Source organism: Cucurbita moschata, unplaced genomic scaffold, assembly GCF_002738365.1.
Source record: "Cucurbita moschata cultivar Rifu unplaced genomic scaffold, Cmos_1.0 Cmo_Scf00019, whole genome shotgun sequence".
Taxonomy (NCBI): Eukaryota; Viridiplantae; Streptophyta; class Magnoliopsida; order Cucurbitales; family Cucurbitaceae; genus Cucurbita; species Cucurbita moschata.
The window spans coordinates 3,025,257-3,052,440 of NW_019268535.1; the positions used below are offsets into that span (position 1 = coordinate 3,025,257).

The following is a 27,184-nucleotide window of genomic DNA, read 5'->3' on the forward strand; positions in this document are numbered from 1 at the left end:
TTTTTTTTTTTTTTTTTTTTTTTTTTTTTTTTTTTTTTTTTTTTTTTTTTTTTTTTTTTTTTTTTTTTTTTAACGAGACATACACATAAAGCCAGTAAGCATCCGAGTTTTTGAACCCTAATAAGGATTACTTTCCCGATAAAGGCAAAGACAGACACAACAAGTGACACGACCCGTTGATTGTTGTACCATGAAGTCTATATCATCACGTTTAGGATTGATTGTGCCATAAAGATCGATTATTGCTTCTTCTTTTTTAATTTCGACGAAAATTTATCATAAACAAAATAACGTGATTCTTTATTTCTCAAAACATTCAAATCTTTACATTTATTACCAAATTATTTCATTTCAAATCATAAACTTTTATCATATGAAACTCGAAAAAAAAAATCTATATTCAATGAACTAAATATTAAATTTAAGAGATTGCTATGATACTATGAATCGTGTATATTTTATGTACGGTTAAACTATACGGAATTTTAATTTACCGTTCATTTTTGTACTTTTATTTTTTAAAATTATTATTATCGTTTTGTATTAATTGCTTCTAAGACATGACACGTGCAAAATCACTCGGCTACTTTCAAAATATTATTTATTTATTTATTTTTATAATTTGATTTTAATTTTTATTACATCTAATCCAATCAACCCTTCGTGGGTGATACTTAGATGGGATCCATCATCTACTTTTTCAATTATTATTATTATTATTTTCTTATGCAATTATTTATTTATTTATTTATGTGGTTTGATTTAATTATATCACCACCATCTTATATTATATAAATATATTTCAATTCATAGCTTTAAAAATATTTGAATAATCGGGTCCGAAAAATTCGGTTACCGGCAGAATTTGATTAATTTAATCTAATTTATACAGTTTGGACGGAGTTGAGTTGAATACAAATAAAAATTTTATGGGTTGAATTGGTTCGTGGGTTCTCCAGAAATTAGTTTGGATTAAATTGTATAGACCCAAATTTATTGTTAATTTATATATTAGTTCAAAAAACGTGGATAACCGTTAGATCAATCTAATTTATTTTTGAATAACTTTTTAAAAAATTTAAATCGGGAAAGATTTACAAATAAATAAATGGATATTTTATATATTAACATTTTACTTTTATTTAAAATTTTGAATAAATGATTCGAATAATTCAAACGAATCGAACCTATATATTTTACGGGTGAGTTTGGTTGGGTTAAGTTCATTATTTAATAAAGTGTGAGATCCTACAACGGTTAGAGAGGAGAACGAAACATTCTTTATAAGGGTGTAGAAATCTCTTCCTACTAACAGACGTGTTTTAAAAACCTTAAGAGGAAGCCTTAAAGGGAAACTGTGATGTCCCACGTTGGTTGGGGAGGAGAACAAAATACCCTTTATAAGGGTGTAGAAACCTTCCCCTAGCAGACGCGTTTTAAAGCCTTGAGGGGAAGCCTAAATAGAACAATATCTGCTAGCGGTGAGCCTGAGTTGTTACAAATGGTATCAGAGGTAGACACGATGTGTCAGCCTTCTCACTGTTCCCCGAATGGGGTAGACTCGAGACAGTGTGCCAGTAAGGACGCTGGCCCCAAAAAGGGGTGGATTGTGATGTCCCACATTGATTTGGGAAGAGAACAAAATAACCTTTATAAGGGTGTAGAAACCTTTCCCTAGTAGGCGCATTTTAAAGCTTTGAAGGGAAAGCCCAAAGAGAACAATGTCTGCTACGGTGGGTCTGGATCATTACAAATGGTATTAGAACCAGACACTGAATGATATGTCAGCCTTCTCGCTGTTCCCCGAAGGGAGTAGACTCGAGGCAATGTGTCAGTAAGGACGTTGGCCCCAAAGGGGGTGGATTGTGATGTCCCACGTTGGTTGAAAAAGAGAACAAAACACCCTTTACAAGGGGCTGGAAACCTCAATGTGTCAGTAAGGACGTTGGCCCCAAAGGAGGTGGATTGTGATGTCCCACGTTGGTTGAAAAGGAGAACAAAACACCCTTTACAAGGGAGTAGATTGTGATGTCCCACGTTGGTTGAAAATGAGAACAAAATACCCTTTACGGGGCTGGAAACCTTCTACAGCAGACGTGTTTTGGGTTTCAAAAACAACCGAACAATTAGATCTGACTCCAATTCAATCTATGAATACTTCTAGTGGCCTCGATTCAAACCTAAAAAACTCGAAATTAAAAAAAAAAGTGTCGGCATTGGAATGTGATTATAGAGAGGATTTAATTAGAATATAGTTTATTAAGAAAAGATTGAAATGTCCGTACAACAACAAATGAAGCAAAGTGTGGTGGTTTCATTTATGAACCCAACCTCCTTTGTGTCCCACTTTCTTTTAATGCCCTTTTCCCTCATTTACTTACTATCAATATTATATACTCTTTTTACTCCAAACTAACCTAAAACGGGTCTCGGCCGAACTCGATGATCTTTAAATCGAGCATAGTAAATTTGAAACACTGTTCGAATCATCCATCAACCTTTGAAATGATAGTTGATATCTTATCAGTGAGCTATGTTCGAATGATCGAGATAATAGTTTTAAGTAAGTTGTGAATATGTTATGGACATGATATTGACGTAAAATTGAACCGTTCGAGATCGGGTAGAACTTTATATAGTAAATAGGCACAAAACAACTCAAACCCATGATATTATACTCATTGGGCTTTCCCTCTCTCTTTATATTCTCCTCCCCAACTAATGTGAGATCTCACAATCTACTCTCGTTAGGGCCTAGCGATCTCACAGGCACTTGTTCCATTCTCCCATCAATGTGAGACCCTCTAATCTATCCCCCCCTTTGAGGCACAGTGTCCTTGCTGGCACATCACCTCGTGTCCACTCCCTTCGAGGCTCAGCCTCCTCGCTAGTATATCGCCTAATGTCTGGCTATGATACTATTTGTAACGGCCCAAGCCCACTACTAGCAAGCATTGTCCTCTTTGGACTTTCCCTCTAGGTTTTAAAATGTGTCTATTGGGGAGGGTTCCACATTCTTATAAAGAATACTTCGTTTTTTTCCTAACCGATGTAGGATCTCACACAAACTCGAGAGGGTAAATTTGTAATTTTACGCTTCGGGAGTAAGATTTTGTTTGGTTTTTTTTTTTTTTTTTAGGCAAAATAACAAAGAAAAGGAAAAAAAGGGGGAAAAGGAAAAGAAGAACTTTAGGAGAAAAGGAAAAGAAAAAGGCAAGGAGAAGGTGAAGAAACAGAACCCAACACTCTCTCCCAGACACAGCTTTTTCCTCTCTTTGCGCCAATTATTCAACTTTCTCTCTCTACTTTTCTCTCTCTTCCCTCATTTTCATGTGTCGCTCTCTTCTCTGAAAAGACAAAACCGTGGATCTATGAATCTCTTCTTCCTTCTTCCATTTTCTCCTCTCCTTTTCTCTTCTTCTATCTCTCCCTTCAACACCCATCTTCCAATTTCTTCTTCTTTTCTCTCCTGATTCAAGAAATTAGGTTTTCATTTCCTGATTCTGTTGATTCCCTTCAGATCTAATCCCCTTTTTAATACCCATTTCCGCCTCCCCTGCAAATCCCATCTCTGTTTTCTGCTTCCCCTTTTGATTTCATCCATACCCATCTTCAATTTCCTTCAATTTCTGTAGTTTTTTCTGTTTCTGGGTTTGTTCTTGATAATGTCGTCCTTGCGCTTAGATCTGACATCTAAGATCTACCCAGAACCGGACTCTGTTTTCTCTGTTAATGATCACTTTGATCATCTTCCGGATTCCCTTCTTCTTCTTATTTTCAATAAGATCGGTGATGTGAAGGCCCTTGGTCGATGCTGCGTTGTTTCTCGAAGATTTCACTGCCTTGTGCCTCAAGTGGAGAACGTTGTTGTTCGTGTGGATTGTGTTATTTCTGATGATGAATCGTCTTCTTCCTCTTCCTCCTCTGGTAAATCTCGTGGTCCCTTTTTCAATATTTTCCGGTTTGTATTTGGCGGCATTGTAAAGCCCCTCCAAGCGTTGGGTCAGTTTTTGGGTCAGACACGAGCGTCATCGAGTTTAGCCTCGTCTTCCTCTACTTCGTCTCTTGCGGTTGGGACCCAAGAGGATGGCGAAATCGATCAAAGTGGGGTGACCCATCACTCCCCGACCCAAGTTCTTAAGAATTTTAACGAGATTCGTTGCCTTCGGATCGAGCTTCCTAGTGGGGAATTGGGTATTGATGATGGGGTTTTGTTGAAATGGCGAGCTGATTTTGGATCCACTTTGGATAATTGTGTGATTTTGGGTGCTTCTTCGGTGATTCAACCTGGCTCCATCAAGTCCTCGACTCAAGATAATGGTATTGATGGAGGGCTCTGTATTGGCATTGGCGGCGCTAGCGATGATAATGGTAGCATACCCGAATCCTTCTACACCAATGGAGGTCTAAAATTGAGAGTAGTATGGACAATTAGTTCGCTTATTGCGGCTTCCGCTAGACACTATTTGTTGCAACCAATAATAGCAGATCACAAGACATTGGATAGTTTGGTTCTAACTGATGCGGATGGACAAGGGGTTCTGTGTATGAACAAAGATCAGCTTGAGGAGTTGAGGGTGAAGCCATTGTCTGCTTCCACGGCTTCTAAGAGAACCCTTGTACCAGCTCTGAACATGAGACTTTGGTATGCCACACACTTAGAATTGCCTAATGGGTTAATATTGAAAGGCGCTACCCTGGTCGCTATCCGACCGAGCGAACAGTCTGCAACGAAGAAGGACGTTTCTGACTGCTCCTGGGCTTCAACAGCCTTTGAAGAACCATATAGGACTGCTGCAAAGATGTTAGTGAAGAGGAGAACGTATTGCCTTGAGATGAACTCGTTCTGAAAGTACAAATAGTAATTCGAGGTAAATTCTTAATGCATACAAGCATTGTCCTAGCTTTTGATTCTTGCAAGATGAGTTTTGTTCCAAGTTTAGAATCGAATTTGCTCGTGGCCCTTGGTTATTACCACATAATCCGTAGAATGCTCGTTTCGATTCTTTCTTGGATGAAATGAACCTAATACACTGTCAATCATGTGAGTGATTGGGCTTATTATACATGTTCTTAGGATTAAGTACATCAAACGAGTTCATAAGAATCTAAGTTATCTGATATCACTGTGTGTTCTGCAAAACCTTACTTGTTTTCTTGTTCATGCTTCTTTCAAGTCTTCAACTGTTCTTATATCGTAACCGTATTAGAGTTCGGGTTTTCAGGTATAGAAGAGATAAGGTACAAAGGGAGGAGGAAACTGCACACCATCAGAAAATGAGTATCAGGAAGAAGTTCTTACTGATATGCAGCCTAGGATAATCGAAACCATTTTCTGAGTAGAGTGGCTAGAGAGGGGAAAGAAACGAAACGAAAACTCATTCGTTCGCGTTCGTTTCGGTAAAAGGTGATAGTTGAAAATGCATCTGCTGGTTGTTTTTGTTACAGGCATTTGCTATTTGATGATGATGTAAAAGGTTTGAGTTTGTAGTCCCTTGAATATGTGAATACTTTAGGTAAGAAGACTTGATTATGATCTCATGTGATATAGTTTGAAGTTTATAAATGTAAGGGTTTGTTATATGATAAGTGTCTGAAAAACAAATGGGATTAGGCATGAAGCTTTGTACACTCTGAGAACATATATATTATGCAGAAACAGTGATATATGTAGAAAGATTGGTGAGTTTTGCCTTGTTCTTAGCTGTTTGTTTCTATTATTGAAGCTTTGACACTCATAAACTGGGCTTAGTGGTGGTCTGTGATGGACCTTATCTTGTTCCTAAACTGTGCTATCTGTTTGTACTGTTGAGTGTGAAGGAAGAGGGACCTTTTTGTGTGTGTAGGTCAGGTGTGTCCATGGCTTATCCATAGGTTCTTTAACTGAGAAAGTTGTTGTTCATGATGTGTTTGTGAATGTTTTGACAGCAAGCTCCAATGATTGGAGGAGATTCATTGCAGGTCGTAGGCTGGATTATAGGCTTTCCTTTTGATTTGAATGGAATGGAATGGAATGGATTTTCCCTCTTGTAATGTGATTCTCACACGGTATCTAGGTGTCCCCTGCTACTCGGTTTAGAATAGGAGTTAGTGATGACTTTTGCGGCTATTGGATTAGTACTATGAGATTCTACATCGGTTGGAGAGGAGAACGAAGCATTCTTTGTAAGGGTGTAGAAACCTCTCCGTAGCATATGCCTTTTAAAAACCTTGAGGGGAACCCTGAAAGGAAAAGTCCAAATAGGACAATATCTGCTAGCGGTGAGCTTGGGCTATTACAAATGGTATCAAAGTCAAACATTGGTAGATGTGCCAATGAGGAGGCTGAGCCCCGAAAGGGGGTGGACACGAGGCAATGTGCACGCTAGTCTCCAAAGGAGGTTGGATTGGGGGGGTCCTACATCGATTACAGAAGGGAACAAGTGCCTGTGAAGACGTTGGGCCTCGAAGGGAGGTGGATCGTGAGATCCCACATCGGTTAGAGAGAGGAACCAAAACATTCTTTTATAAGAGTGGAAATCTCTTCCTAACAAACGCGTTTTAAAAACCTTAAGGGAAAGCTTGAAAAGGAAAGCTCAAAGAGAACAATATCAAACAAAACACTCTGCCTCCTCCGTCCATCTCTTACTAATTATTGAATTAGGTGTGTATGGTTGATTAGTGCAGCTGTTGGTCATGTGAAACATCTTGTTCTTAGCTTTGTAGAGTTAAGAATGCACGTGAAATGAAGTCCTTAATGAACCCAAACACACGCCCAATCTCTCTTCTCCATACCCTTGACTTTTCAGCAATTATTAACTTCTCTATATATCACTATCTTACATTATCTACAAAAACTGATATCAATTTGCTGTCATTTCTATTTCATTTCCTGCCACAAGATTAAATGATGACATGTTCATAGTTTTTGGCTGCTGCTTTCTCAATTCTGATTCCTAACGCAACCGTGATTCAGATTATGATCGAAATCAGAATTTTGGGGCACCGAGATTCATTGCAGATTGAGTTAGAACAACAAAAAGAGTACAGCATAATGTTCATATGCCCTGAAGTGGAGATTTGAGACGATTAACATAAGGTTGTTATCGTCGAAGGGATATCTCAACCATTTTTTTAGTTCAACTACACGTGGAGGTGGGATTCGAACCTCTAACGAGGACGTTGACATATAACTTAGCTGTAAGTAATAAGTTTCAACAACAAAGCATGCATTGGTTGTGAAAGATTACACATAAACAGATGAAAACACAATGAGAATCAATACGAGAAGTGAAGGAACCAAAATGGTTGAAGCAATGGAAAAGGCGAAGTGTTTCAGAAGAATAAAAATGTGTAGTAATTCACTCACGATGGGCGCTACGGTCCATCTCTCGTGCTCCATCTTCATGACCTGCCACGGAAAATGATATCCACTGCATAAGCAAACAGGTATCTCTACAAACAAACTGGTTTCACATAGATATACTGATAGATCCAGAATGAACAGAATAATTCAAAGACAACTTCTTAATTTCATGTCATGGAAAGCTTTGAATCTGTTAAAACAAAGAATGATATTCCCGATGAATCAAGCACAGAATAGTTCAAAAGGATTCTAAAAGAAAGTGAAATGATCAACCTAGAAATCTAATCCTGTTTGCATTTACTTTATTCTATTGATCACAAGAGGTAGCAGCTTTATTTGTGTTCTTCCACTTTCATTTGATTTCAAACTGGTGAAAAGTACTATCTAATCTAAAGCTCAACAAAAAGCAGATATTATGACTTTTTAGAGTAGTAAGCTACCTTATCTTTAATATTAATAAGTTCGTGTTTTGATATCCGTAAAATTGTAAGGACAAATCTGAAGATCTTTTATCTTGTATCGTTGAACTACTACGGTTAGCCTCATACGTGGCGAGGTTCTAAAACGGGTGTTGAGAAGAGACCTGTATAGTTCATATGACTCCATCTCATATAAGAATAAGTTGATTTTGTTGTGAGATCCTACATCGGTTAGAGAGGGGAATGAAACATTCTTTATAAGAGTGTGGAAACCTCTCCCTAGCAGACGCGTTTCAAAAACCTTGAGGAAAAATCCAAAGAAGACACTAATATCAATCCTACCGATATAGATATGCTTCTACATATCTCAGTATGTTCAAATGCACATGCGTTTCTAGTTCTAGAACACACCGGCAAAGACGATCCTTCGAAGTAAACTTGTTTTATCTTCTCCTAATATCCAAATACGACATTCAAATTCATCAAGATATTCAATCATTACCGTTAAAAGTACTTTAAAACGTTTCAAAAGTCCTACAAATTATCTCCACGACCATGTGATTCACTAGCACTACCAAAAAGTTGTGTTTTCTAATATCCTACATGCTTATATACTTGCCTTCCTTGCACACCAACAGAGCTTCTTCACTATAACTTACCATGCATACTCTTCCTAAGATTATAGGTCTTATAAAAACACTTCAAAGTTGACTGATTGAGTTACAAGCACATGCAAGTTCTTACACTCTGATCTATGAGATAAGCAAACTATATGCCTAAAGTACCCTATGGAGTAGCATGAACAATGAGATTAAAAAATAAACGGTAAAGTTTATAGCTATCCTACAAGGTTTAATAAAAGAGGAATAGGGTATGTATAGGCCATAGGGGGAAGGCAAGGAATAGGGTATTCTCGTTTGAGGCAATGGTTGAACACACACTTGGGTTGGTGGGTTGGCGTTTCACCAAGCCCCATGAAACCCTAGCTAGCTAAAACACTACTAATGCTACTGAAACAGCCATTTAACGAAGAGGGAGACAATGAAAAGTTGTCCTCTTTTGTGAAAGTGCGCTGCTTCCACTGAGTGACAAACACATGACATGAGCATTGTTAGGGAAAAGCTTCTAATGCCTGTCATGGCCATATAAACATGAACATATGATGCTAGAGAGAAGGGAAACCAAGAGGACAACACGCTGGGGAGTGCCGAGTGGGGGACATTAACCCTCACACTAATCTATGCAGGAAAGCATTAAAATATATGAAACCCATAAAAGCATGTGATGTTTCCAATAATTTCATGTTCTTGTGAGTATCATAAACAAATCAGACAGAAACACAACACAGCAACAGCAGCAGCTCATTGATTTAAAATGTGAAGAATTACAGTAATAAGAACAGGAAGAACAGGATTATAGACCAAGATTGATTATAAGAATTTGAAATGGGTTTTTGAAATACCTGGAAATCAGTTCTTTCCTTTACCCTTTTGATCAGAGTGATGGGTTCCATCAGCGTAACAGAGTTGCCAGCTACCATCAAACAAGTGCTGATGATTTTCCAACTGTACTGGAGTAGTCGCCGGCGACGGAGCTCCGATGAAGAAGGGTAGGTTGGATCCGTCGTGAGGAAACCTCTGGAGGTAAGGTAAAAGAGACGGTGAGATATTGGACTGAAGGGTCCCCCTATTGCAACCAGCAAGGCCGGCGGAGATGGTGAAGTTGAGATTATAATCGTTCAAATTATCCGGGACAAATGAGAAATGTTGAAGCCGATCTTGTTGGGTATTTTCACCGGCCGAGACATTGAATTGCGGAACCGACATTGGCAATTGGTGTGGATTTCCCAAGAAGATTTGTCCTGAAAATCCCGCAGATTGATTATGGCCAGGCCGTGAAGATGAAGACGACGATGGTTCTTGGCCGATAATCCCAGATGAGGTGAAGTAATCCATTGCCGTTGCTTTGTCGAACAAATTCGGCTCCACGGCGGTGTTTTCCGGTGCCGAACTGGTACGATTGGTGGTGGCGCCGCCGCCAGTTAGAAGCTCAGTGAAAGATTGGTTGTTGGGAATGGATTCTTGCTCTTTTTCCTTCTCTTTCGCAGTTCTTTCCCGCGCTCTGTCGCGCGCTTTGGCTCGATTCACTAATATTTCAGAGCGGGAGAGGGATAATCCCGAGCCCTTGCTCGTCTCTGAGGTGCTACTACACGCAGACCTCGCTAATGAAAGCATCCGCCGCTGATTCTGTTGATGTTTTTTGGTGTCGCCGTCGAGCTCCATTTCCGGTGAATCAAACCCTTGGTCGGTTCCATCGCTACCCATTTTCTCGTCGCTAAAAGCGCCATGGAGAGACGGAAGCTCAGCGATGGCGTCGGCAGCTGCTTCGATTAACCACTCCACTGCTTTACTCGGCTGCTCGAAACCAAGCCGATCTTGAAGATCGTAGAATTGAATCGCGGTAGGAACGGAGAGACGAACTCGTCTATCTCGAAGCCCTTTCGATGTCCATACCTTACTGTGTCGATCTTTGCCGCCTGAAGCTCGAGCAACCCTAATAATCCGCGACGAGTGGTGCCAACCACGAAGCCGATTAACACCACCACCACCATTACCGCCGCAGCCACCTGGTTCAACTCCACCGGCGGTGGCAGAAACAGAAGCAGAAGCAACCACAGCCACCCGTGCGGAGAATTCTTTGATTTCTTCATCATCTGGGGAGTGAACAATCCCCTTTTGCCCTAATTTGTTGGATTCATTTCCACGATTTCCAATTCGTGAAAACCTACAGGGTTGTTCTTGAATCTCCACCACCTCCATACCACTTTCATTCCTTTCTGAAACAAACACTAATTATACACAACACAACAACACAAAACCCTTTTACTCCAACAGAGAGAGAGAGAGAGAGAAACAGAAGCAAAAAAAAAAAAAAAATGGTGGGTTTCGTTCAAAAGGAGATTGAATGGAGTGCAGGTGGGGTTACTGTCCTATACATATTGATGATGATAACTCAGACAGTACTTTGTCTCTGTAGCGATAAAAAGGCCTTTTTCTCCGCTTCGATATATCACATTCCAAGTCAGGAACAGCTCTATCGTTTAACCTTTTTCTTCTTCTTCTTCTTCTTCTTCTTCACCCTTCAACCATTTTCCCTCTCTGAAAATCAAAACCCATAAATTATTTCTGCAAATAAGAACACCCAGATAACAAAAACACTGATTCAACGTTTAAATCTGACCATTTATAAAACAAAACCCAGAAACCCTTTCAGATATCTTCATTTATTTCGCTCTCTCTGCTCATTAAATGATACACAATACATTAATTCCAGTGCTTGAATTCTAAACATTGTTTATGTATATATATTACCCACATATTCGATTTTGATCTTGTTTGAGAGGCAAGCCATGGCAGACATAGACATGAACACAGAATACATGAATGAATGAAATACATAGACATGTATGAATATATATATATGTATATGTATATGTATATGTATATACCTGCTGCTATGCTTTCTCTGGGTGATGTTTGTTGAGTGAGGAAGTTTGAGAGTGCAGAGGATTTATAAGGAAAGGAACTGAAGGGAGAAGGAGGAGGAGCTCGGAGTTCAAAGTGGCCCTTGAGCGGAAGGGCAGGCACTGCAATTGGGATGGCGTCCTCGCGTTTCTGATTTTGTAGACACTTTCAATTTTCGTTCTCGCTCCTTTTTTTTTTTTAAACTATTTGGATTCGAATCGGGACGTTGCACCTAATGATCCTATCATTCCCTTACGATCCAATCACATTACCTGGATTTGGGACTTGATGGTCATGTCATTCCCTTACAATATGGTCAAGTTATCTACTCTTTGCTTCTTAAGAGTATGGTAACTATTTATGCCTAGGATTTAGAATCCAGATGTGGTACCTGAAGGTCATTGTCATCCCTTTACGACATGGTCTCGCTATCTACTTCTCACTTCTTAGGAGTGTAGACTATCCCCCACAAACCCAGTACGACATGGTCATGCTATCTACTTCTCACTTCTTAGGAGTGTAGACTATCCCCACTGACTAAAATAAGTCATTCCAGTATGTTTCCTCACTTCTTAGGAGCATAGACTACCTCCACAGACCAAAACAAGTCATTCCAGCATGTTTTATCCGATGTCACCCAACATAAAATTGCTCCATTCCAACATGTTTTGTCCTTCATCCAACATAAAATTGCTCCAAACATGTTTAACCATGAAGTTCCTATGATTGAGTCATCGAACAGAAAGGTACACCTTGTTGATATAGACTTTCAATACTTTTAAGTCTTTCTTAGCTATCCTATCCACATGGTCTCTTTCTTTCGGATGCAGTCTCAACTCATTTATGTACCCCTCGTATACTCGAGTGTCACATAATCCATATAATTGTCTGATTTATACCGTTCCCACGGTTAAATCTTATTTTTTTAAAGAACATTTATTAATTTTGAAGTTTTTATCTATTTAGTCACCAGTTATAAACGTCCTTAACGTGTTTATTAATTTATCTAGCTATCACATGAATCAATAATTCATCTTAAATTCATCCTATGATAATGTTAAGTCAACATTCAATTAATGATTCAACTATACATAAAATTTTTAGGTTAAATTATGAGTTCGATTCTCACCCTATTCGTACTTCAAAATTTTCAAAGTTACGTAATGTCTAATAAACGTCTCAGATAGATTCATACGTACTTGTTTATATAACGGACGCTACCGCTACCAAATACTTAAACAAACCCAACACAGTAACTGCGTTAAAAGAAGAGACTAACCGTGATTTACTAAGTACAAAACCGAAAATGGGTCACAATCATAAGAAAGTAGAAACGGAGTACCTAAAATGTATCTTCGTCTTTCTTCTACTAAAACTTTGGCTCGTAAACACAAAAAGTTATAACAGCTCAAACCCATCAAACCCACCGCCAATAGATATTGTTCGCTTTGATCCGTTACTTATTGTCGTCAACCTCACGATTTTAAAACACATCTACTGGGTAAACGTTTTTACACCCTTATAAAAGAATGCTTCGTTTCCCTCTCCAACAGATACGAGATCTCACAAAAGTACTGTACGTCAAAAATTCCGGGACTTATTACAACGTTTTTTTAAAACAAAACGATAACGTAAGTGCAAATAAGAAATAGTTGGAGGACTAAATTATAATATATATAATTTAACAAAAGCATTAAATGAAAATGGGTAATTTTCTCATATTTATTATTGTGATGCAAAAACTTTACCAAAAAAGTTGGTGTTCATGGCTATGTTCTAATAATGGTGTCCATTCCATTAAATGACCCATACAAATATTTTCTTCATAAATTCCTTCCCAAACTTTTCAATAATTTCTAAAATTACCCACTGACAAAATTTAAAACACCACGAACATTATTCATTTCGATACGATACGTAGAACGCTTAACGATGCCGTCTGATTGTCCCTAACTGTCATTATACGTTAGCGTAAAACGATGTCGTAAGCAACCCTCATCAAAAACCCTGTAAAACATCGTCATTTTGGTGTTGTTTTCGCTTCAACACTCGTAACGACTTTGCTTTCAGATTATCGTTCGTAGTTTTCTTGCCAAGAAGGTAACGTGGAATGTGGGTATTGTGTGACGAAGTTCACAAGATCCCAAATTTTGACCTAATTTAGAATCTTTCGTTAATAACACGACGTTCTGACTATTCTTACATATTTATTGTACTTTTTCATGCATAATTCTAACCATATTATTTATTATTTGTTTTCGTGTAGTTTAATATTAAAAATCATTATGCACACAAGAACAACTGGACGAGCTACGAGTTAAATCAGTGGAATCTGTGTCAAACTTTACCTAAGTAACTGTGTGGTGGTACTTGTGTAGATGTTTCGAGACTCGGGTAGCTCGTAAGTATGCTTACGATAGTTGTATAGTTGAACAGAGATTGATAACTTTCTTACTCGAGTTTGGTTAATTTGATTACGAGAGAATTGTATTTGTTTTCAATTGAATCGATTAATGAAGTAAAGCGATAGATCGTGTTCGTGAATTGAGCTATTTCCACTGAAATATTTGTACGCATCGTACTAGAGGTATTATTAGGGTTCCAATTATGCTAATAAATTTATTGCACGTTGAACTAGAAAACAACGTCAGTTTTGAAATAACAGTTGTGAAACGACTAAAACAGTCGTCCTCAACATACAATCTCAGTGAGCAGCTGACATCGTTTGGATATGACATCATAGCTAACCGTCATCATATAGTTACAATGGTTCGACTCGATGTCAATTCAAATTTGAAATTGTAGCTATCGTATTGTTGGTGGTTTTAAACCGTCATCAAATCCTACTATGACACCTAGAAATATGACCATTTAGAAATAGTCCGGGTATGTATTCAATGTCAATTAAGGTCGAAGCTGTCGTTTTTTCCTTTTACGATAGATAATTTAAAACATGAGTGATTATTGAATTATTTTTCGACCCATAAATTGAATATTATTGTTGTCCGTATAAATGTAACATAAGTTCGAGAATATAACATTATTGTTTTCTCGATGACGTGCTACAAAACGTTAATTTAATATATTTTTTTTATTTTATTAAAATTATTTTAAATTTTTGTGTCAATAATATTTTAAAATATGGTGAGGATTTTGAATATTGTATATTATTTGATTAGTTAAATTATTTTATTACAATTGTTAAAATATCAATACATCTCTATTAATTTTATAATTATTTTTTATTATATATTTTAATTGAAAGGTATCTTTTCAAAATATAAATAAATTAATATTTTATGAATTAATGTTTTATTTTTATTAAAAATTAAATTAATAAATTATTCAATAACACCGACTGATTCAACCCAAAAATTTTATGGTTCAGTCAGATTGGGTTGGATGGATTGGGTCCAACAGACGACCTAAAATATATTTTTATTTTAATTAAAACTTTGTGGGACCACACAAAGAAGCTCAACCAGTACAATATCTACTAGTAGCTTGGACAGTTATATTTTGAATTGAAATTTAGTTATATTTTATATAATAACAATTTTCTTTTATTAAACACGCGATGTTTGGTTGGAAAATATTTACGGCTCAAATAATTAGGGTTAGCTTGAAGAATGTATTACTATAACCCAATTCAACCTACGAACATGAGTACTAGAAATGTGTATTGACCATTAAATAATTTACTGCTGTTATTATTGGATGATGAAAGTCCACGTCGGCTAATTTAGGAAATGATCATGAGTTTATAATCAATGAATACTCTCTCCATTGGTACAAGGTCTTTTGGAGAAGCTGAAAGCAAAGCCATGAGAGCTTATGCTCAGAGTGGGCAATATCATATCATTGTCGAGAGTTGTGTTCATCTAACATGGTATTAGAGTCATGCCCTTAACTAAAAGTCGAGCCTCTCGGCTCTTGCCTCGAAGGCATATTAAAAAATGACTGGGAAAGACGATGGAACTGATGATGCTTCGCTCAGAAGTCATTAACGTTGTATTTGTTGGAGATCTCGTTGATGTTGTTGGAGTAAGTGCTTGAAAGAATTAAGGATTTTATTTTTATTTTTATTTTTAAAAAATATTTTTATTTTTTTATTTTAAAAAATAAAAAACGTACGGTAATGATGTGTCTCTTATCTTCCCACCTTCACTTCATTTTATTATAATGTTTTTTTGGTTAATTAATTAATTAGGGATTTGATGGGCATCTCTCACACACCATCCCATCATGCCTCCTAATTTTGTAAATTATATTGTTTATAATATCATATACAACGCTTCATACTGAAGATTCTGGAATTCGGGATCTGAATTTGATAGTTGATGACCTTAATTATATGTTTTAACTAGCTAAGTTTATACGGTAACACGTCATGCCTAAGATTTAAATCAATATTGTGAAATTAAGTTTCAATGGGGAGAGAGGAACGAGTGCCAGCGAGAACGCTGGATCCTGAAAAGAGGTGTACTGTGAGATCTCACATCGGTTGGAGAGTAGAATGAAACATTTTTTATAAGGGTGTGGAAAGCTCTCTCTAGCAGATGCGTTTTAAAAACATTAAGGGGAGTCTCGAGAGAGAAAACCCAAAGAGAACAATATCTGCTGACGATGAGTTTAGACTGTTGCAGATATTAAGAATGTGGATCGACAGTCGTTGGTCTGAACATTCTTCTGCAATATAACCAAGTTATGTATTTATCTCGAATTGCTTGTAAGAGTGAAGACTATTCCCACAAACCAACACGGGTTATTTTAGAATGTTTTGTCCTCGCCCATATACTTCCTAGAAAAATTCCTAAGAGGTTACCTGACATAGAATCGTTCTAAGTTAAACACACTTAATTTTGAAGTTTCTATAATTGAGCCACTGAAAAATAGATGGTAACTATCAATCCACCCACCTTGAGAGCCCAACGTCCTCGTTGGCACTCGTTCCTCTCAGCAATCGATGTGGGATCTCACTATCCACTCATCTTCAGGCCCAACGTTCTTGCTGGCACTCGTTCCTCTCTCCAATCGATGTGGGATCTCACAATCCACCCATCTTCAGGGCCCAATGTTCTTGTTGACACTCGTTCCTCTCAGCAATCAATGTGGGATCTCACAAAACACCCACCTTTAGGGCCTAGCGTCCTCGTTGGCACTCGTTCCTCTCAGCAATCCATGTGGGATCTCACAATCCACCCACCTTCTGGGCCTAGCGTCCTCGTTGGCACTCGCTCCTCTCAGTAGTACATGTGGGATCTCACAATCCACCCACCTTCAGGGCCTAGCATCCTCGTTGGCACTCGTTCCTCCAATGTGAGATCTCACAATCCACCCACTTTCAGGCCCTAGCATCCTCGTTGGCACTCGTTCCTCCAATGTGAGATCTCACAATCCACCCACTTTCAGGCCCTAGCATCCTCGTTGGCACTCATTCCTCCAATGTGAGATCTCACAATCCACCCACTTTTAGGCCCAGCGTTCTCGCTGTCACTCGATCCTCTTTCCAATCGATGTGGAATCAAACAAACTATCAATTCATTAATCATTTCTTAACAACCTTATCTTCACGATCACTCTTATTCAAATATGATATCGATTCATTCATACACCTCTCGTTTACTATGATCTTATCGAAACATACACACATTTATATGGTCAATTACAAAATTGTCCCCCGAACAAAACTCACCCACTTGTAAATAATAACCTTTTTTTTTTTTTTGGTCGAGACATTCCAAGAGAGAATGAAGGAATTAATGTATAAATAAAAGTAAAACTACCCTAGGATCAAATGAAATCCAAAGACCTAGACATCAATATAATACGAAATTATTAATTTTAAATAAATAAATAAGTGTGGGAAACATGGGTGTCCTCGAAAACCAATGCTCCCATTAGTTGCCGGGAAAAAAGGAGATAATAGTAATTTAATCTCATTCCCAAAGCCATTCAATTTAAGGCTCCTCCTTTATTCTCGAAATATGAGAATAATTGACGTGGAGGCTTGTGATTGGTCCACGTGGAATATAATATAATTTAATTTTAAAAAAATGGCGTCGAGAAATTCTATGGGGAGGTTTAGGAGTGGGTGCTGCCCGTAATCTTCGTGACAGGCTCGAGAGAGGCAACGGCACGTGTCCTCCGTAATGTGGGTGACTCACCCGCAGAGATTACTTTTTCTTTTTCTATTTATTTATTTATTTATCTTAAAAACCAAAAGATAAACTACTTTTTCTCATTTTACAAAATATATATATATATATATATTATTTTCGTTTTTTTTAATCATTTTAATTTTTATATTTTCAAAATTAAGTTGCGTCAGCTTAATCTATAATAATAAATTTATAAAGAAAAAACTAATAAAAATATAAACTCGCCATTCGAAATAATGATAAGGTGAGGCCCGACCTCCACCATCGTCTAACCCTAGTACAACTATGGCTCTTGTCTCACAACCAAGGTGATCCCTATCTATTTAGATCATTCACTGTTAAAGGTTAATCAACAATTATCTGTAACGACCCTACTGCGGAAATATTCATTTAAAACGACTTTATAAGATAATGTCATAAACTTACATGTTTAAGAAAATGTCTTAAAACATACAAACGAAATATTAAAATAAACATAAGTAAATACAAAAACAGCAATACCCTCTGCTAACCTAATATCTATGAAACTAAATGCAACTACCCTCCATAATCGCGATGTCGTCGTCAACCCTATAGGAGTGTCTTGCCTTTACTTTAGGGTCTGAGAATGCCGACACATGCAATCATGATTAAAGACCTATTTTTTAAAAACCATCATAGAGGTGGTCTCCAATCACGTAGGATGTATAGTACTTTACTACACACGATCCTCACGTGCGAACGTGAGTCCACCAAGCGGTCTCGCCCCCTAGGCTTGGGCTAGTTGACGATAACCAGACGTTCGGAGGTACAACAAACCCTCAAATATCATGCAAGACATGATCATCATCATTATCTAGTGTACGTGTCCATACTCATCATAAAAGAGGAAGTTTCCTAATCTAAATGAACATACAATATGCATAAGGTTTCTATACTTTTCATCTTAAATCATTCCTGTGACACAATCTCACACATCCTTTACTTATTACTATAGGTAACATGCATGTATAAACTTTCATACATTCATCATTTATAACATCACTTGTGGTGTATCAAAAAACTTTTCATCATAATGCAACATGGCATCTCATACATATACATCATCGTAACATGAGATATCATCATACGTCTCATGTTATCATATCATAATGTATCATCATCCTAACGTATCATAGCATCATAGTACATCACATCGTCATAACATCATAGCATCATCGTAACACATCATAATATCATATCAAAGCACGTCATCATAACACCATAGCATCATCATAGCACATCATAATATCATATCAACACACATGACACACATCATAATACATAAAACAAGTTTTTCGACTAAGCCGATAGTAGGGCCACTTACTTGGTTGGGTTTAGCCGACGTTCTATCTAACTCTAATTTTGCTTGCTTTCATCATTCAAAGTTCGTGTCTACCTACATGGAGGTACTCCCCATATTAGAAATATCCTCCTAATTCTTTTAGCAGTCCTACAACGTACTTAATTATTCAAATTGAACAAACGAAGTTTATACTGACCTTAATTGCCTTAAATAAAGTCAAAATCAGCTTCAAAGGGTCCAAAACGTAGGGAACGATGTCCAAATTTGAGTTCCAAGCCAGAGTCGAGCCAAGTCGAGCCAAACGATCCATATGAGTCGAGGAGTTGACATGCGTCACACACGTGTAGGGGTTGGAGCACGCGCAGGTCATCGAATCACGTCGGGTCGTGCTCTCGGGTATGCGTGAGTCACATGTCTAGATTGCGTGCGTCAGATGGGTCGTGGGCTTTGGGCTGTTTGGACTTCGATTATGGGTTGCTGCAAGTGGTTGCACGTGGGCCAAGGGTTGTGTCATTTTAGTCTCATAGTGTACGTGTCTGTGGTCATCATAAATGAGAAGTATCCCGATGCACGTGAACATACAAATATGCATGAGATCCCCATATTTTCATCGTGGCATAGCAAATCATGCATGATAACCCTCGTTCTTTCATCACATATCACACTCGGTAATATGTATATATAAACTTTCATAAGTCATTTCATTCATCATATAACTTTCAAATCACCCTTTGAGGTTGTGCTTTGTAGCTTTTCTTTGTTTCAAAATATTTCATAACAAATTATGGTCTAACATAACATATCATAGTACATTATAACATCTCATACATTACATAGTTTATCGTAATATAACATAACATTTCATTCATACCATCATGTCGTTTGCCCTATCATATAACGACACATCACATCACAAGACATAACGCATATAAGACACGTGTAAGGCCACTGGACACGTATCATCATACATAAAAAAAATTCTTCCAACCAGACCGATAATAGAGTCACTTACTTGTTTGGCATGGTTCTGTGATGTCTCACATTGGTTGGGGAGGAGAACAAAACACCCTTTATAAGGGTGCGAAAATCTTCCCCTAGTAGATGCGTTTTAAAGCTTTGAGGGGAAGCTCGAAAGAGCGCTCAAAGAAGACAATATCAGCTAATGGTGGGCTTAGGCTTGGGCCGTTACAAATAGTATCAGAGCCAGACACGAGACGGTGTGCTAGTGAGGACGCTGGGTCCTTCTCGCTATTCCTCGGAGGGGAGTAGAGGTGAATTGTGATGTCACACGTTGAGTTTTTTAATAATTTAAATGTATTATTAAAATTTATAAACAAAAATGCAAAAAAATGAGAAATATTTTTATTTTAATTTATCGAATTTATCAACGAAAGCTTCCATTAACCTTCTTCCCCAATCACTGTTTCGGCCGATTCTTCATTCCTCCATGGAAATGGGATCGAGGGACACAATCTTCGCAGAGTGTTCTTCGGATTTCGAAGGTACATTCTTGTTCTTTCTCCTGGTATTTCCTTTCTCAGTGAGTGCGCGTTGTTGTCTCCCAGCTAGAATCATTTCGATATAATTCACAGAAAGAAGCAGGTACTAGCGCATTTCTTCGAACATATTTCCAATCTCGTATATTAATTATCTCCATTAACTTTGTTTGTTTGGAATATTTCATTCGGACAACGTGATTGTTGATTGGAGTAGAAAACTAAAGAATGAAAAACTTCGAGATGGAGAAATTGAATGGCGAGGTTTCTATTTCAATTTTGGTTCCCATTTGTCAAATCAAGCGATCTAATCTTTCCTAATGAACAATCCAAAACTCAAGTGAATGGAATTCTCTTAAATGTTACTGTCTATGTGATACCAATTGTCTAGTTTGTATTCATTTTTTGTCTTGGCTAAGATTAATCTCAAGGACTTTGTGGAAGGTGAAGAGTTTACTAAGAAGATTAGTTTGATTAAGTTATTGAAAACCAAAGCTATGAGAAGTGGATTTCCTTTTAGGGATTGGAGTTTAGTTTCTTCTGCTGTTAATGGCATTAAATTTTGTTGTATGCTACAACTATACTATAGTTTAGTATCTAATGAAACTACACTGCTTTCACCAGTTATAGACTCTAGTGTTGAGGTCAATGCTCTGGCCTCTACTGTGAGCGGTTGACACAGCTAGACGAGAAAACTTGTAGCCATCAGTTTATTTGGTGACATATTCTCACTTGTGCTTCTATCAGTAATTTTTTCACAGCACATTTTGTTGGGGTTTTGCATAGACTTAGTTTGTAATAGTCCGAATCCACTGCTAATAGGTATTGTCCGTCTTGGCCCATTATGTATCGCCGTTAGCCTTACGGTTTTAAAACGCGTATGTTAGGGAGAGGTTTCTACACCCTTATAAGTAATACTTCATTCTCCTCTCCAACCGATGTGGCATCTCACAGTCCACCCTCCTTTGGGGCCAAGCTAGCGTCCTTGCTGGTACACTGCCTGGTGATTGACTCTGATACCATTTGTAATAACTCAATCCCATCGCTAACAGATATTGTCCGCTTTGGCCCATTATGTATCGCCGTCAGCCTTGTGGTCTCAAAACGCGTTTATTAGGGAGGAGTTTTCACATCTTTATAAGGAATGCTTCGTCCCCCTCTCCAACTGATGTAGGATGTGATAGTTAGGCATTTGGGCATTCATTTCAAGCTTGCATCTCCATCCCACCCATCCTTCTGCTTGGTTCTGTTTTCCTTGAGGAGATGGGATCAGGGGATACAATTTTCGTTGGCTGTTCCTTGGGTTTTGAGGTACTTTCTATTTCTGTCCTCTGGTATTTTCTTTTCCCTGCTCGTGTGAGTTTTTGGCTCCTAGCTGGAATGATTACAATGTGATTCACATAAAGGAGCAAACACCAACTGATTCCTTGAAACATATTTCCAACTCCATCTTTGAATTATCTACATCTACGCCCATTTGATAACTCATTTGATATTTAGTTTTTGGTTTGAAAATTTTGCTTGTTTTTTTTTTTTTTTTTTTAAATTTATTTTTTATAATTTATCTACTATAGGATTCATCATTTTTAGGAAAACCTAGTTTTTGAAAACTACTTTTTACGATTTTCAAAACTTAGATTGTTCAATGATTTAAATTTAACTCAATGGTTCTTGTAAATGTTCTAGATATTTGTCTTTTCCCTTGATATCCAAACATTTGCAAATTCCAAAACCACAGTTAGGAGAATGACAGAGTGGGAGATCGAACTATAGACCTTAGGAATGATAATAATAGGCGTCTTATCAGTTATACTCGTATTGACACATCAGTGTCTATTGACACAAGTAAACCTTAAGCCTTTAGAATCCAAGTATGCTTGTATAAAATTTTGTACAATACTTAATTTTACACTGATTTTTCAGGCGCCTTGGCCTTTTTCCGACGTATCTGCCCTTTTCTCCCAGAACTTCAAATGCAAAGCCTTGTTCTCAAGCATCTGCTCAATCTCCTCAATCGGAAGGCCCTTCGTTTCAGGCACGCATATCAGGACAAACATAAGTGCTACTATTGAAATCAATCCGAATATTAGGAATGTCCAGGAAGGCCCAATTGATTGTGTTAAAGATAAGAAGGACTGAGCAACAACAAGGTTTGAAACCCAGTTTGCAGTGGCTGCTATTCCTCCACAGACTCCACGATACCTTAATGGGTAAATCTCTGAATTAACAATCCATGGCACAGTTCCCATTCCTGGAGAAAAGAAAATGATGTAAAGAGCAAGACCAATGAGTGCAAGCCATCCAAATTTGCTAGGACATCCCCTAGTGTACCACAGTCTATCTTCACCGAGGCACAAATCCTTCACTGTGTCGTTAGAAACCAAACATTCGCCGGGAAATAGCTGCAAACAACAAAAGGGTGTCAGGAAATGTTATGCAGCTTATGTATTTTTTTTCTACTCAATCAGATTAGTGCTTGCTTTTACCTTATTAGCTGCTGATGCACAGAAACCACAATCTGGAGATGAGGCTTTCAAACATTTCATACAGTCCCAAGAAGCAGTTTCTCGGGCCAAACTGTAGTCGGGGCAGGTGTAGGCGTTGAGTTGAGTGGTTTTGGTGCTCACTAATGGAGAATGAGATGTTGTTTCATGAAACACTCCTGATAGAAGGCCAAGAGAAATTACGACACCAAATAAACTAATGACTAGAAGCTTTTTCCTCCCTGTTCTATCAATAAAATATATGCTCACAATGGAGCCCAATGCATTGAGCCCAGCAGTGACCAGTGAAAGCAGGAGTGCAGTCTCATTAGATGCAAAGCCAGCCAACTGAACTATAGAAGGACTGTAGTACATAACTGTATTTATGCCCACGAATTGCTGGAAAACCTGGAGTCCAACCCCTGCATAAAGTCCCCTTCTCACCGTTTTGGTTTTCAATAGCTTGATCATACTAATCTTCTCAGAAGACTGTTTTTCCTTGATCTCTGCTTCAACGGAGTCCTTGAGATCTTGAATCTCTGCCTCTACTTCATTTGGTGAGTATATTTTTCTTAGAATCCTTTCAGCTTCTTCTGACCTTCCCTGTTCAACCGGATATGTTTTATGTTTAAAGCTTCACACTACCATATTTATGAAGACCAACTACTTGAGGAAAAGCCATACTATCACCTTGCGGTATAGCCATCGAGGAGACTCTGGAAGAAATAACATTAAGAGAAACTGCACGAGCGCTGGAACACCTGCAACACCGAGCATCCACCGCCATGTCCCCGGTGCCTACATGGGTACCCTCTATCCTTTAGTCTTTAATTTCCTATTTATGAAAGAAAAAGCTATATCTCCATCATTGAAGATATCTTTATGAGTTCATCCATCACTCTTGCATGAAGGAAATGGTTCATCTTTTGCATATTATCTTACTCAAAAGTAGTTTCTCTTTGTTCTGACTTGTGAAATGGCTTTTATAACCAAAGGAATAAATAATGGTTGGTAAGTGGATTTTTGGGAGGGAGTCCCACGTTGGCTAATTTAGGGAATGATCATAGGTTTATAAGTAAGGAATGCATCTCCATTGGTATGAGGCTTTTTGGGGAAGCCCAAAGTAAAGCCATGTGAGCTTATGCTCAAAGTGGATAATATCATACTACCATTGTGGAGAGTCGTTATTAACATGGTGTATAGCTTAACATTAGTAGCAGAAAGTATGTATGTTTCTGATATTTGACTTGATTATTTACCTTGGTGAAAGCCAGGTTGATGAGATAGGATAGAAACTGGCCACCAGTAATGAGAAAACCATTTGTGCTAACAAGGGCACCACGGATTTTTGCAGGGGAAGCCTCAGAGATGTACAAAGGGGAGGTCATGGAAGCCATTCCCACACCAAGGCCAACGAAAACCCGACCGACAATGAGAAGGGAAGGGCCAGGCGAAGCGGCCATGATCACAGCTCCAATGAAGAAGAGAAAATCTGCCATGAGAATTGCAGTTCGTCTTCCATATCGGTCGTTCATCCATCCTCCAATTGCCGCTCCTATTATGGCCCCTGCAATTGCCATGCTCACTATGGTTTCCTGTGTCATGTCAATACCATCATCACCAAGACTTCAGCTGCACTTCCAAATGAGGAGAGAAGCTAACCAATCAGATTTAATGCATTGGAAAACATACTGATTTGAATTCGAGTGGGGTTGGGTGGATCGAGATTTAATGCACTAGAAAGCCTATTGATTTGGATTAGAGCGGGGCTGATTTGGGTTGATCGAGGTTTAATACATTGAACAACCTATAAATTTAGATCTGAGTGAATCGAGGTTTAATACATTAGGAAATCCATTGATTTGGATGAGTTAGGTTGTTCGAGATTTAAATCATTGGAAACACTATCGATTTAGTCTTTAGGTTTAGTTTGGTCGGGCTTCAAATGTAAACTACAAAATTACAAGGTTACAAACCAATCAACCTCATGGGTTGTACTTTCCAAACCCATAGTTTTTCTCTCTTCATATATATATATATATTTGTCTTAAATTTATTAAAATAAAATAAATAATTTTTAAATTTATTATAGTAAAGAAAGTATTTAATTTTCAAATTAATTATAGTATTATTTTATTTTTAATTTAATTAAAATTAAAACTACAAAAACTATACAAATTTCATCTAAATTTCTCTTTTTCTAAGAATATATTGTTTTTCATGAATTATAATGTCAAGTTTAATGTCATTATTGTGAACAATCATTTTGAATTTAAAATTTGCATGTAGACCAATAGAAAAAAAAAAAAAAAGAGGTCACAAAAAATACAAATCATTTAATGAATTTCAAAATTATTTATTATTTATTAGTAAATGGTCTAAAAATTTGACAAGATTATGTCAAGGTTTGAACATAGGTCGAAAATGGAGAAAAAACAATTAGACTATAAATTTTATTTAATATATTTGATACGTAACGGGTATTCCTTCTATACTTTAATTAATAGTATTGAAATCGACATCATGATAAATAAATTGAGGAAGATAGACTAAGGTTATAAAAAATGAAAATAGGACGATTATGATCTTGAATATGGTTGAAATAATTGTCTTACCCAAAACGACAAAATATTGATATACAATTTAAAAATAAATTACCCGATCACAAATAATAGAGATTTATTTATATATTTAAAAAGGGACAGAACGAAGATATAATCTCCGTCTTCGGCCCTATTTTACTAATGGGTAGAAATTTCTTCTCGTTCCCTCCCAGAAAAAAAAGTAAAAAAAAGATTTTGAATTTCATTTGTCAAAAAAAAATATATATATATATATATAAAATTAAGAACCTGTAAAACAGTGTTTCTGTCCACCGACTTGAAATCATCCCTTACGTAAAGAAGTGCTCCAGAAATCACTCCTGCAAAGACACAAACATCATCCCAAATCATCGCATCGACCATGTTTTCCCTTTCGGATTTCCCGTCAAACATGTCTGATAAAGAGAAATTTTCACACCCTTTTAAAGAATGTTTCGTTTCCTCTCCAACCGACGTACAATCTCACAATCGATCTGGGATCTCACAATCCACCTCTTCGAGGTCTAGCGTGCACTCGTTCTAACATGGGATCTCACAATTCACCCCTTCGAAGCCCAGTATCCTCGGTGACACTCTTTTCACTAGCCAATCGATATAAGATCTCACAATTCACCTCCTTCAGGGCCTAACATCCTCGCTGACACTCGTTCTACGCTCCTCTCACAATTCACCTCCCTCGAGACCTAGCGTCCTCGATGACACTCACTTCTCACGCAAGAACGAACAAAGAAGAACGAAGATTACCAGTGTCATAACCAAAAAGAAGGCCACCAATTCCAGCAGAGAAAGCAAGACGAAGAACATAAGGATTGTTCCAGAGCAGAGAAAAGCATTGTCTGAAAGCCGACCCATCAGTAGTGCCTCCATGGAAGCCTCCCTCCATTTCTCCCTCTACACCAAACAAAAACAAACACTTCCCCTCCAAAACCCACAAAAATTACAGACAAAAAATGATGTCTTTTTTCCTTTCTTGGTTCCTGGAAGACAAAGAAGTCAATGTTCTTTGTCTCTGTCTCTGTGTCTCTGTCTCTGTCTCTGTTTCATTTAATGAATACAGATATATAATATCTACACTCGAGAGATAAGGCATGGCTGATTTTGGACATTATGCACTCCAACGTTTGACCAAATGGATAAGGGAATCAATTTGTACATACACGCACAAATATATGATATGGTTAATTTTGTTTAAATTACTATGCATACGTCACGCATATATGTACTATGTCATGGATGAAAGGAAAGGAAGAAGTAAATGATTTTGAGGTTATGTTATGATTTTAAACCATGGAAACTTCGTGCATTTCTGTATGTCATATGCATCGGGATACTATTCCGTCATGCTATGTTCATACAGATACGTACCTTCGATATTTATGTACACTATGATATCATGTGGGCTTTTTCCTTTCGTGGCGTCTAGCGACGTGTTAATGCATTGAGCCCGACCAAGCCAAGCTGAGGAGGTACATATATTAGCCCGCTTGGTGGGTCCATGTGTGCGTGTAGGCCGTTTGTGGGGAAGTACCACACATCCAACCTTGTCCGGAACTGCAAAGAGTTTAAGGTCATGCTATGTTGTTTTAAAGGATAGGTACCATCATTTATATGTGTGTTTATACTACCTAACCTTAACAGTGGGGTTTTGTACTAAGTATTTCTAAAATACTCAAGCCACGTGGGTGTATTTTTCATGTTGTACAACACACTAGCCACGTGGGAGTGACGCGTACACTAAAATACTCAAGCATACACTTACACTGTCGATTGCCATGACTTATTAAGTATTTTTCGGTAATGTGAATGTATGCTAGTCGATGATCAGGTTC

General features: G+C 37.7%; 3 protein-coding genes across 4 annotated transcripts; 1 reads left to right on the top strand and 2 right to left on the bottom strand.

Annotated features, from left to right (window-relative positions):
• Nucleotides 1–3,218: 3,218 nt before the first annotated feature.
• LOC111456776 (F-box protein At5g46170-like) lies at nt 3,219–5,695 on the top strand. The gene is made up of 2 exons (XM_023098767.1): nt 3,219–4,871; nt 5,226–5,695. Exon 1 carries the CDS (start codon nt 3,666–3,668, stop codon nt 4,848–4,850), a length of 1,185 nt encoding a protein of 394 aa, XP_022954535.1. The 5' UTR covers nt 3,219–3,665; the 3' UTR covers nt 4,851–4,871; nt 5,226–5,695.
• Nucleotides 5,696–7,135: 1,440 nt separating this feature from the next.
• Nucleotides 7,136–11,407, bottom strand: LOC111456775 (transcription factor TCP2-like). 2 transcript variants are annotated; one of them, XM_023098765.1, is made up of 3 exons: nt 11,273–11,407; nt 9,227–10,922; nt 7,136–7,390 (listed from the first exon to the last, which is right to left on the bottom strand). In XM_023098765.1, exon 2 carries the CDS (start codon nt 10,581–10,583, stop codon nt 9,234–9,236), a length of 1,350 nt encoding a protein of 449 aa, XP_022954533.1. In that variant the 5' UTR covers nt 10,584–10,922; nt 11,273–11,407; the 3' UTR covers nt 7,136–7,390; nt 9,227–9,233. The 2 variants fall into 2 exon arrangements, with proteins under 2 accessions (XP_022954533.1, XP_022954534.1); XM_023098766.1 differs by lacking the exon at nt 11,273–11,407 and having other exon boundaries at nt 9,227–10,934.
• Nucleotides 11,408–22,188: 10,781 nt separating this feature from the next.
• LOC111456774 (probable inositol transporter 2) lies at nt 22,189–26,319 on the bottom strand. Its single transcript, XM_023098764.1, has 6 exons — nt 26,100–26,319; nt 25,605–25,675; nt 24,012–24,347; nt 23,443–23,550; nt 22,756–23,355; nt 22,189–22,671 (listed from the first exon to the last, which is right to left on the bottom strand). Exons 1-6 carry the CDS (start codon nt 26,236–26,238, stop codon nt 22,189–22,191), a joined length of 1,737 nt encoding a protein of 578 aa, XP_022954532.1. The 5' UTR covers nt 26,239–26,319.
• Nucleotides 26,320–27,184: the final 865 nt, after the last annotated feature.

Excerpts from the sequence above, each read along its gene's own strand:
- LOC111456774 (XM_023098764.1), bottom strand. The coding sequence starts at position 26,238 with ATGGAGGGAGGCTTCCATGGAGGCACTACTGATGGGTCGGCTTTCAGA. Across the intron at positions 24,348-25,604 it reads ACAGAAACACTGTTTTACAG|GAAACCATAGTGAGCATGGC; the intron begins GTTCTTAATTTT and ends GACATGACACAG. Across the intron at positions 23,551-24,011 it reads TCAACCTGGCTTTCACCAAG|GCACCGGGGACATGGCGGTG; the intron begins GTAAATAATCAA and ends GTACCCATGTAG.
- LOC111456776 (XM_023098767.1), top strand. The coding sequence starts at position 3,666 with ATGTCGTCCTTGCGCTTAGATCTGACATCTAAGATCTACCCAGAACCG.
- LOC111456775 (XM_023098765.1), bottom strand. The coding sequence starts at position 10,583 with ATGGAGGTGGTGGAGATTCAAGAACAACCCTGTAGGTTTTCACGAATT.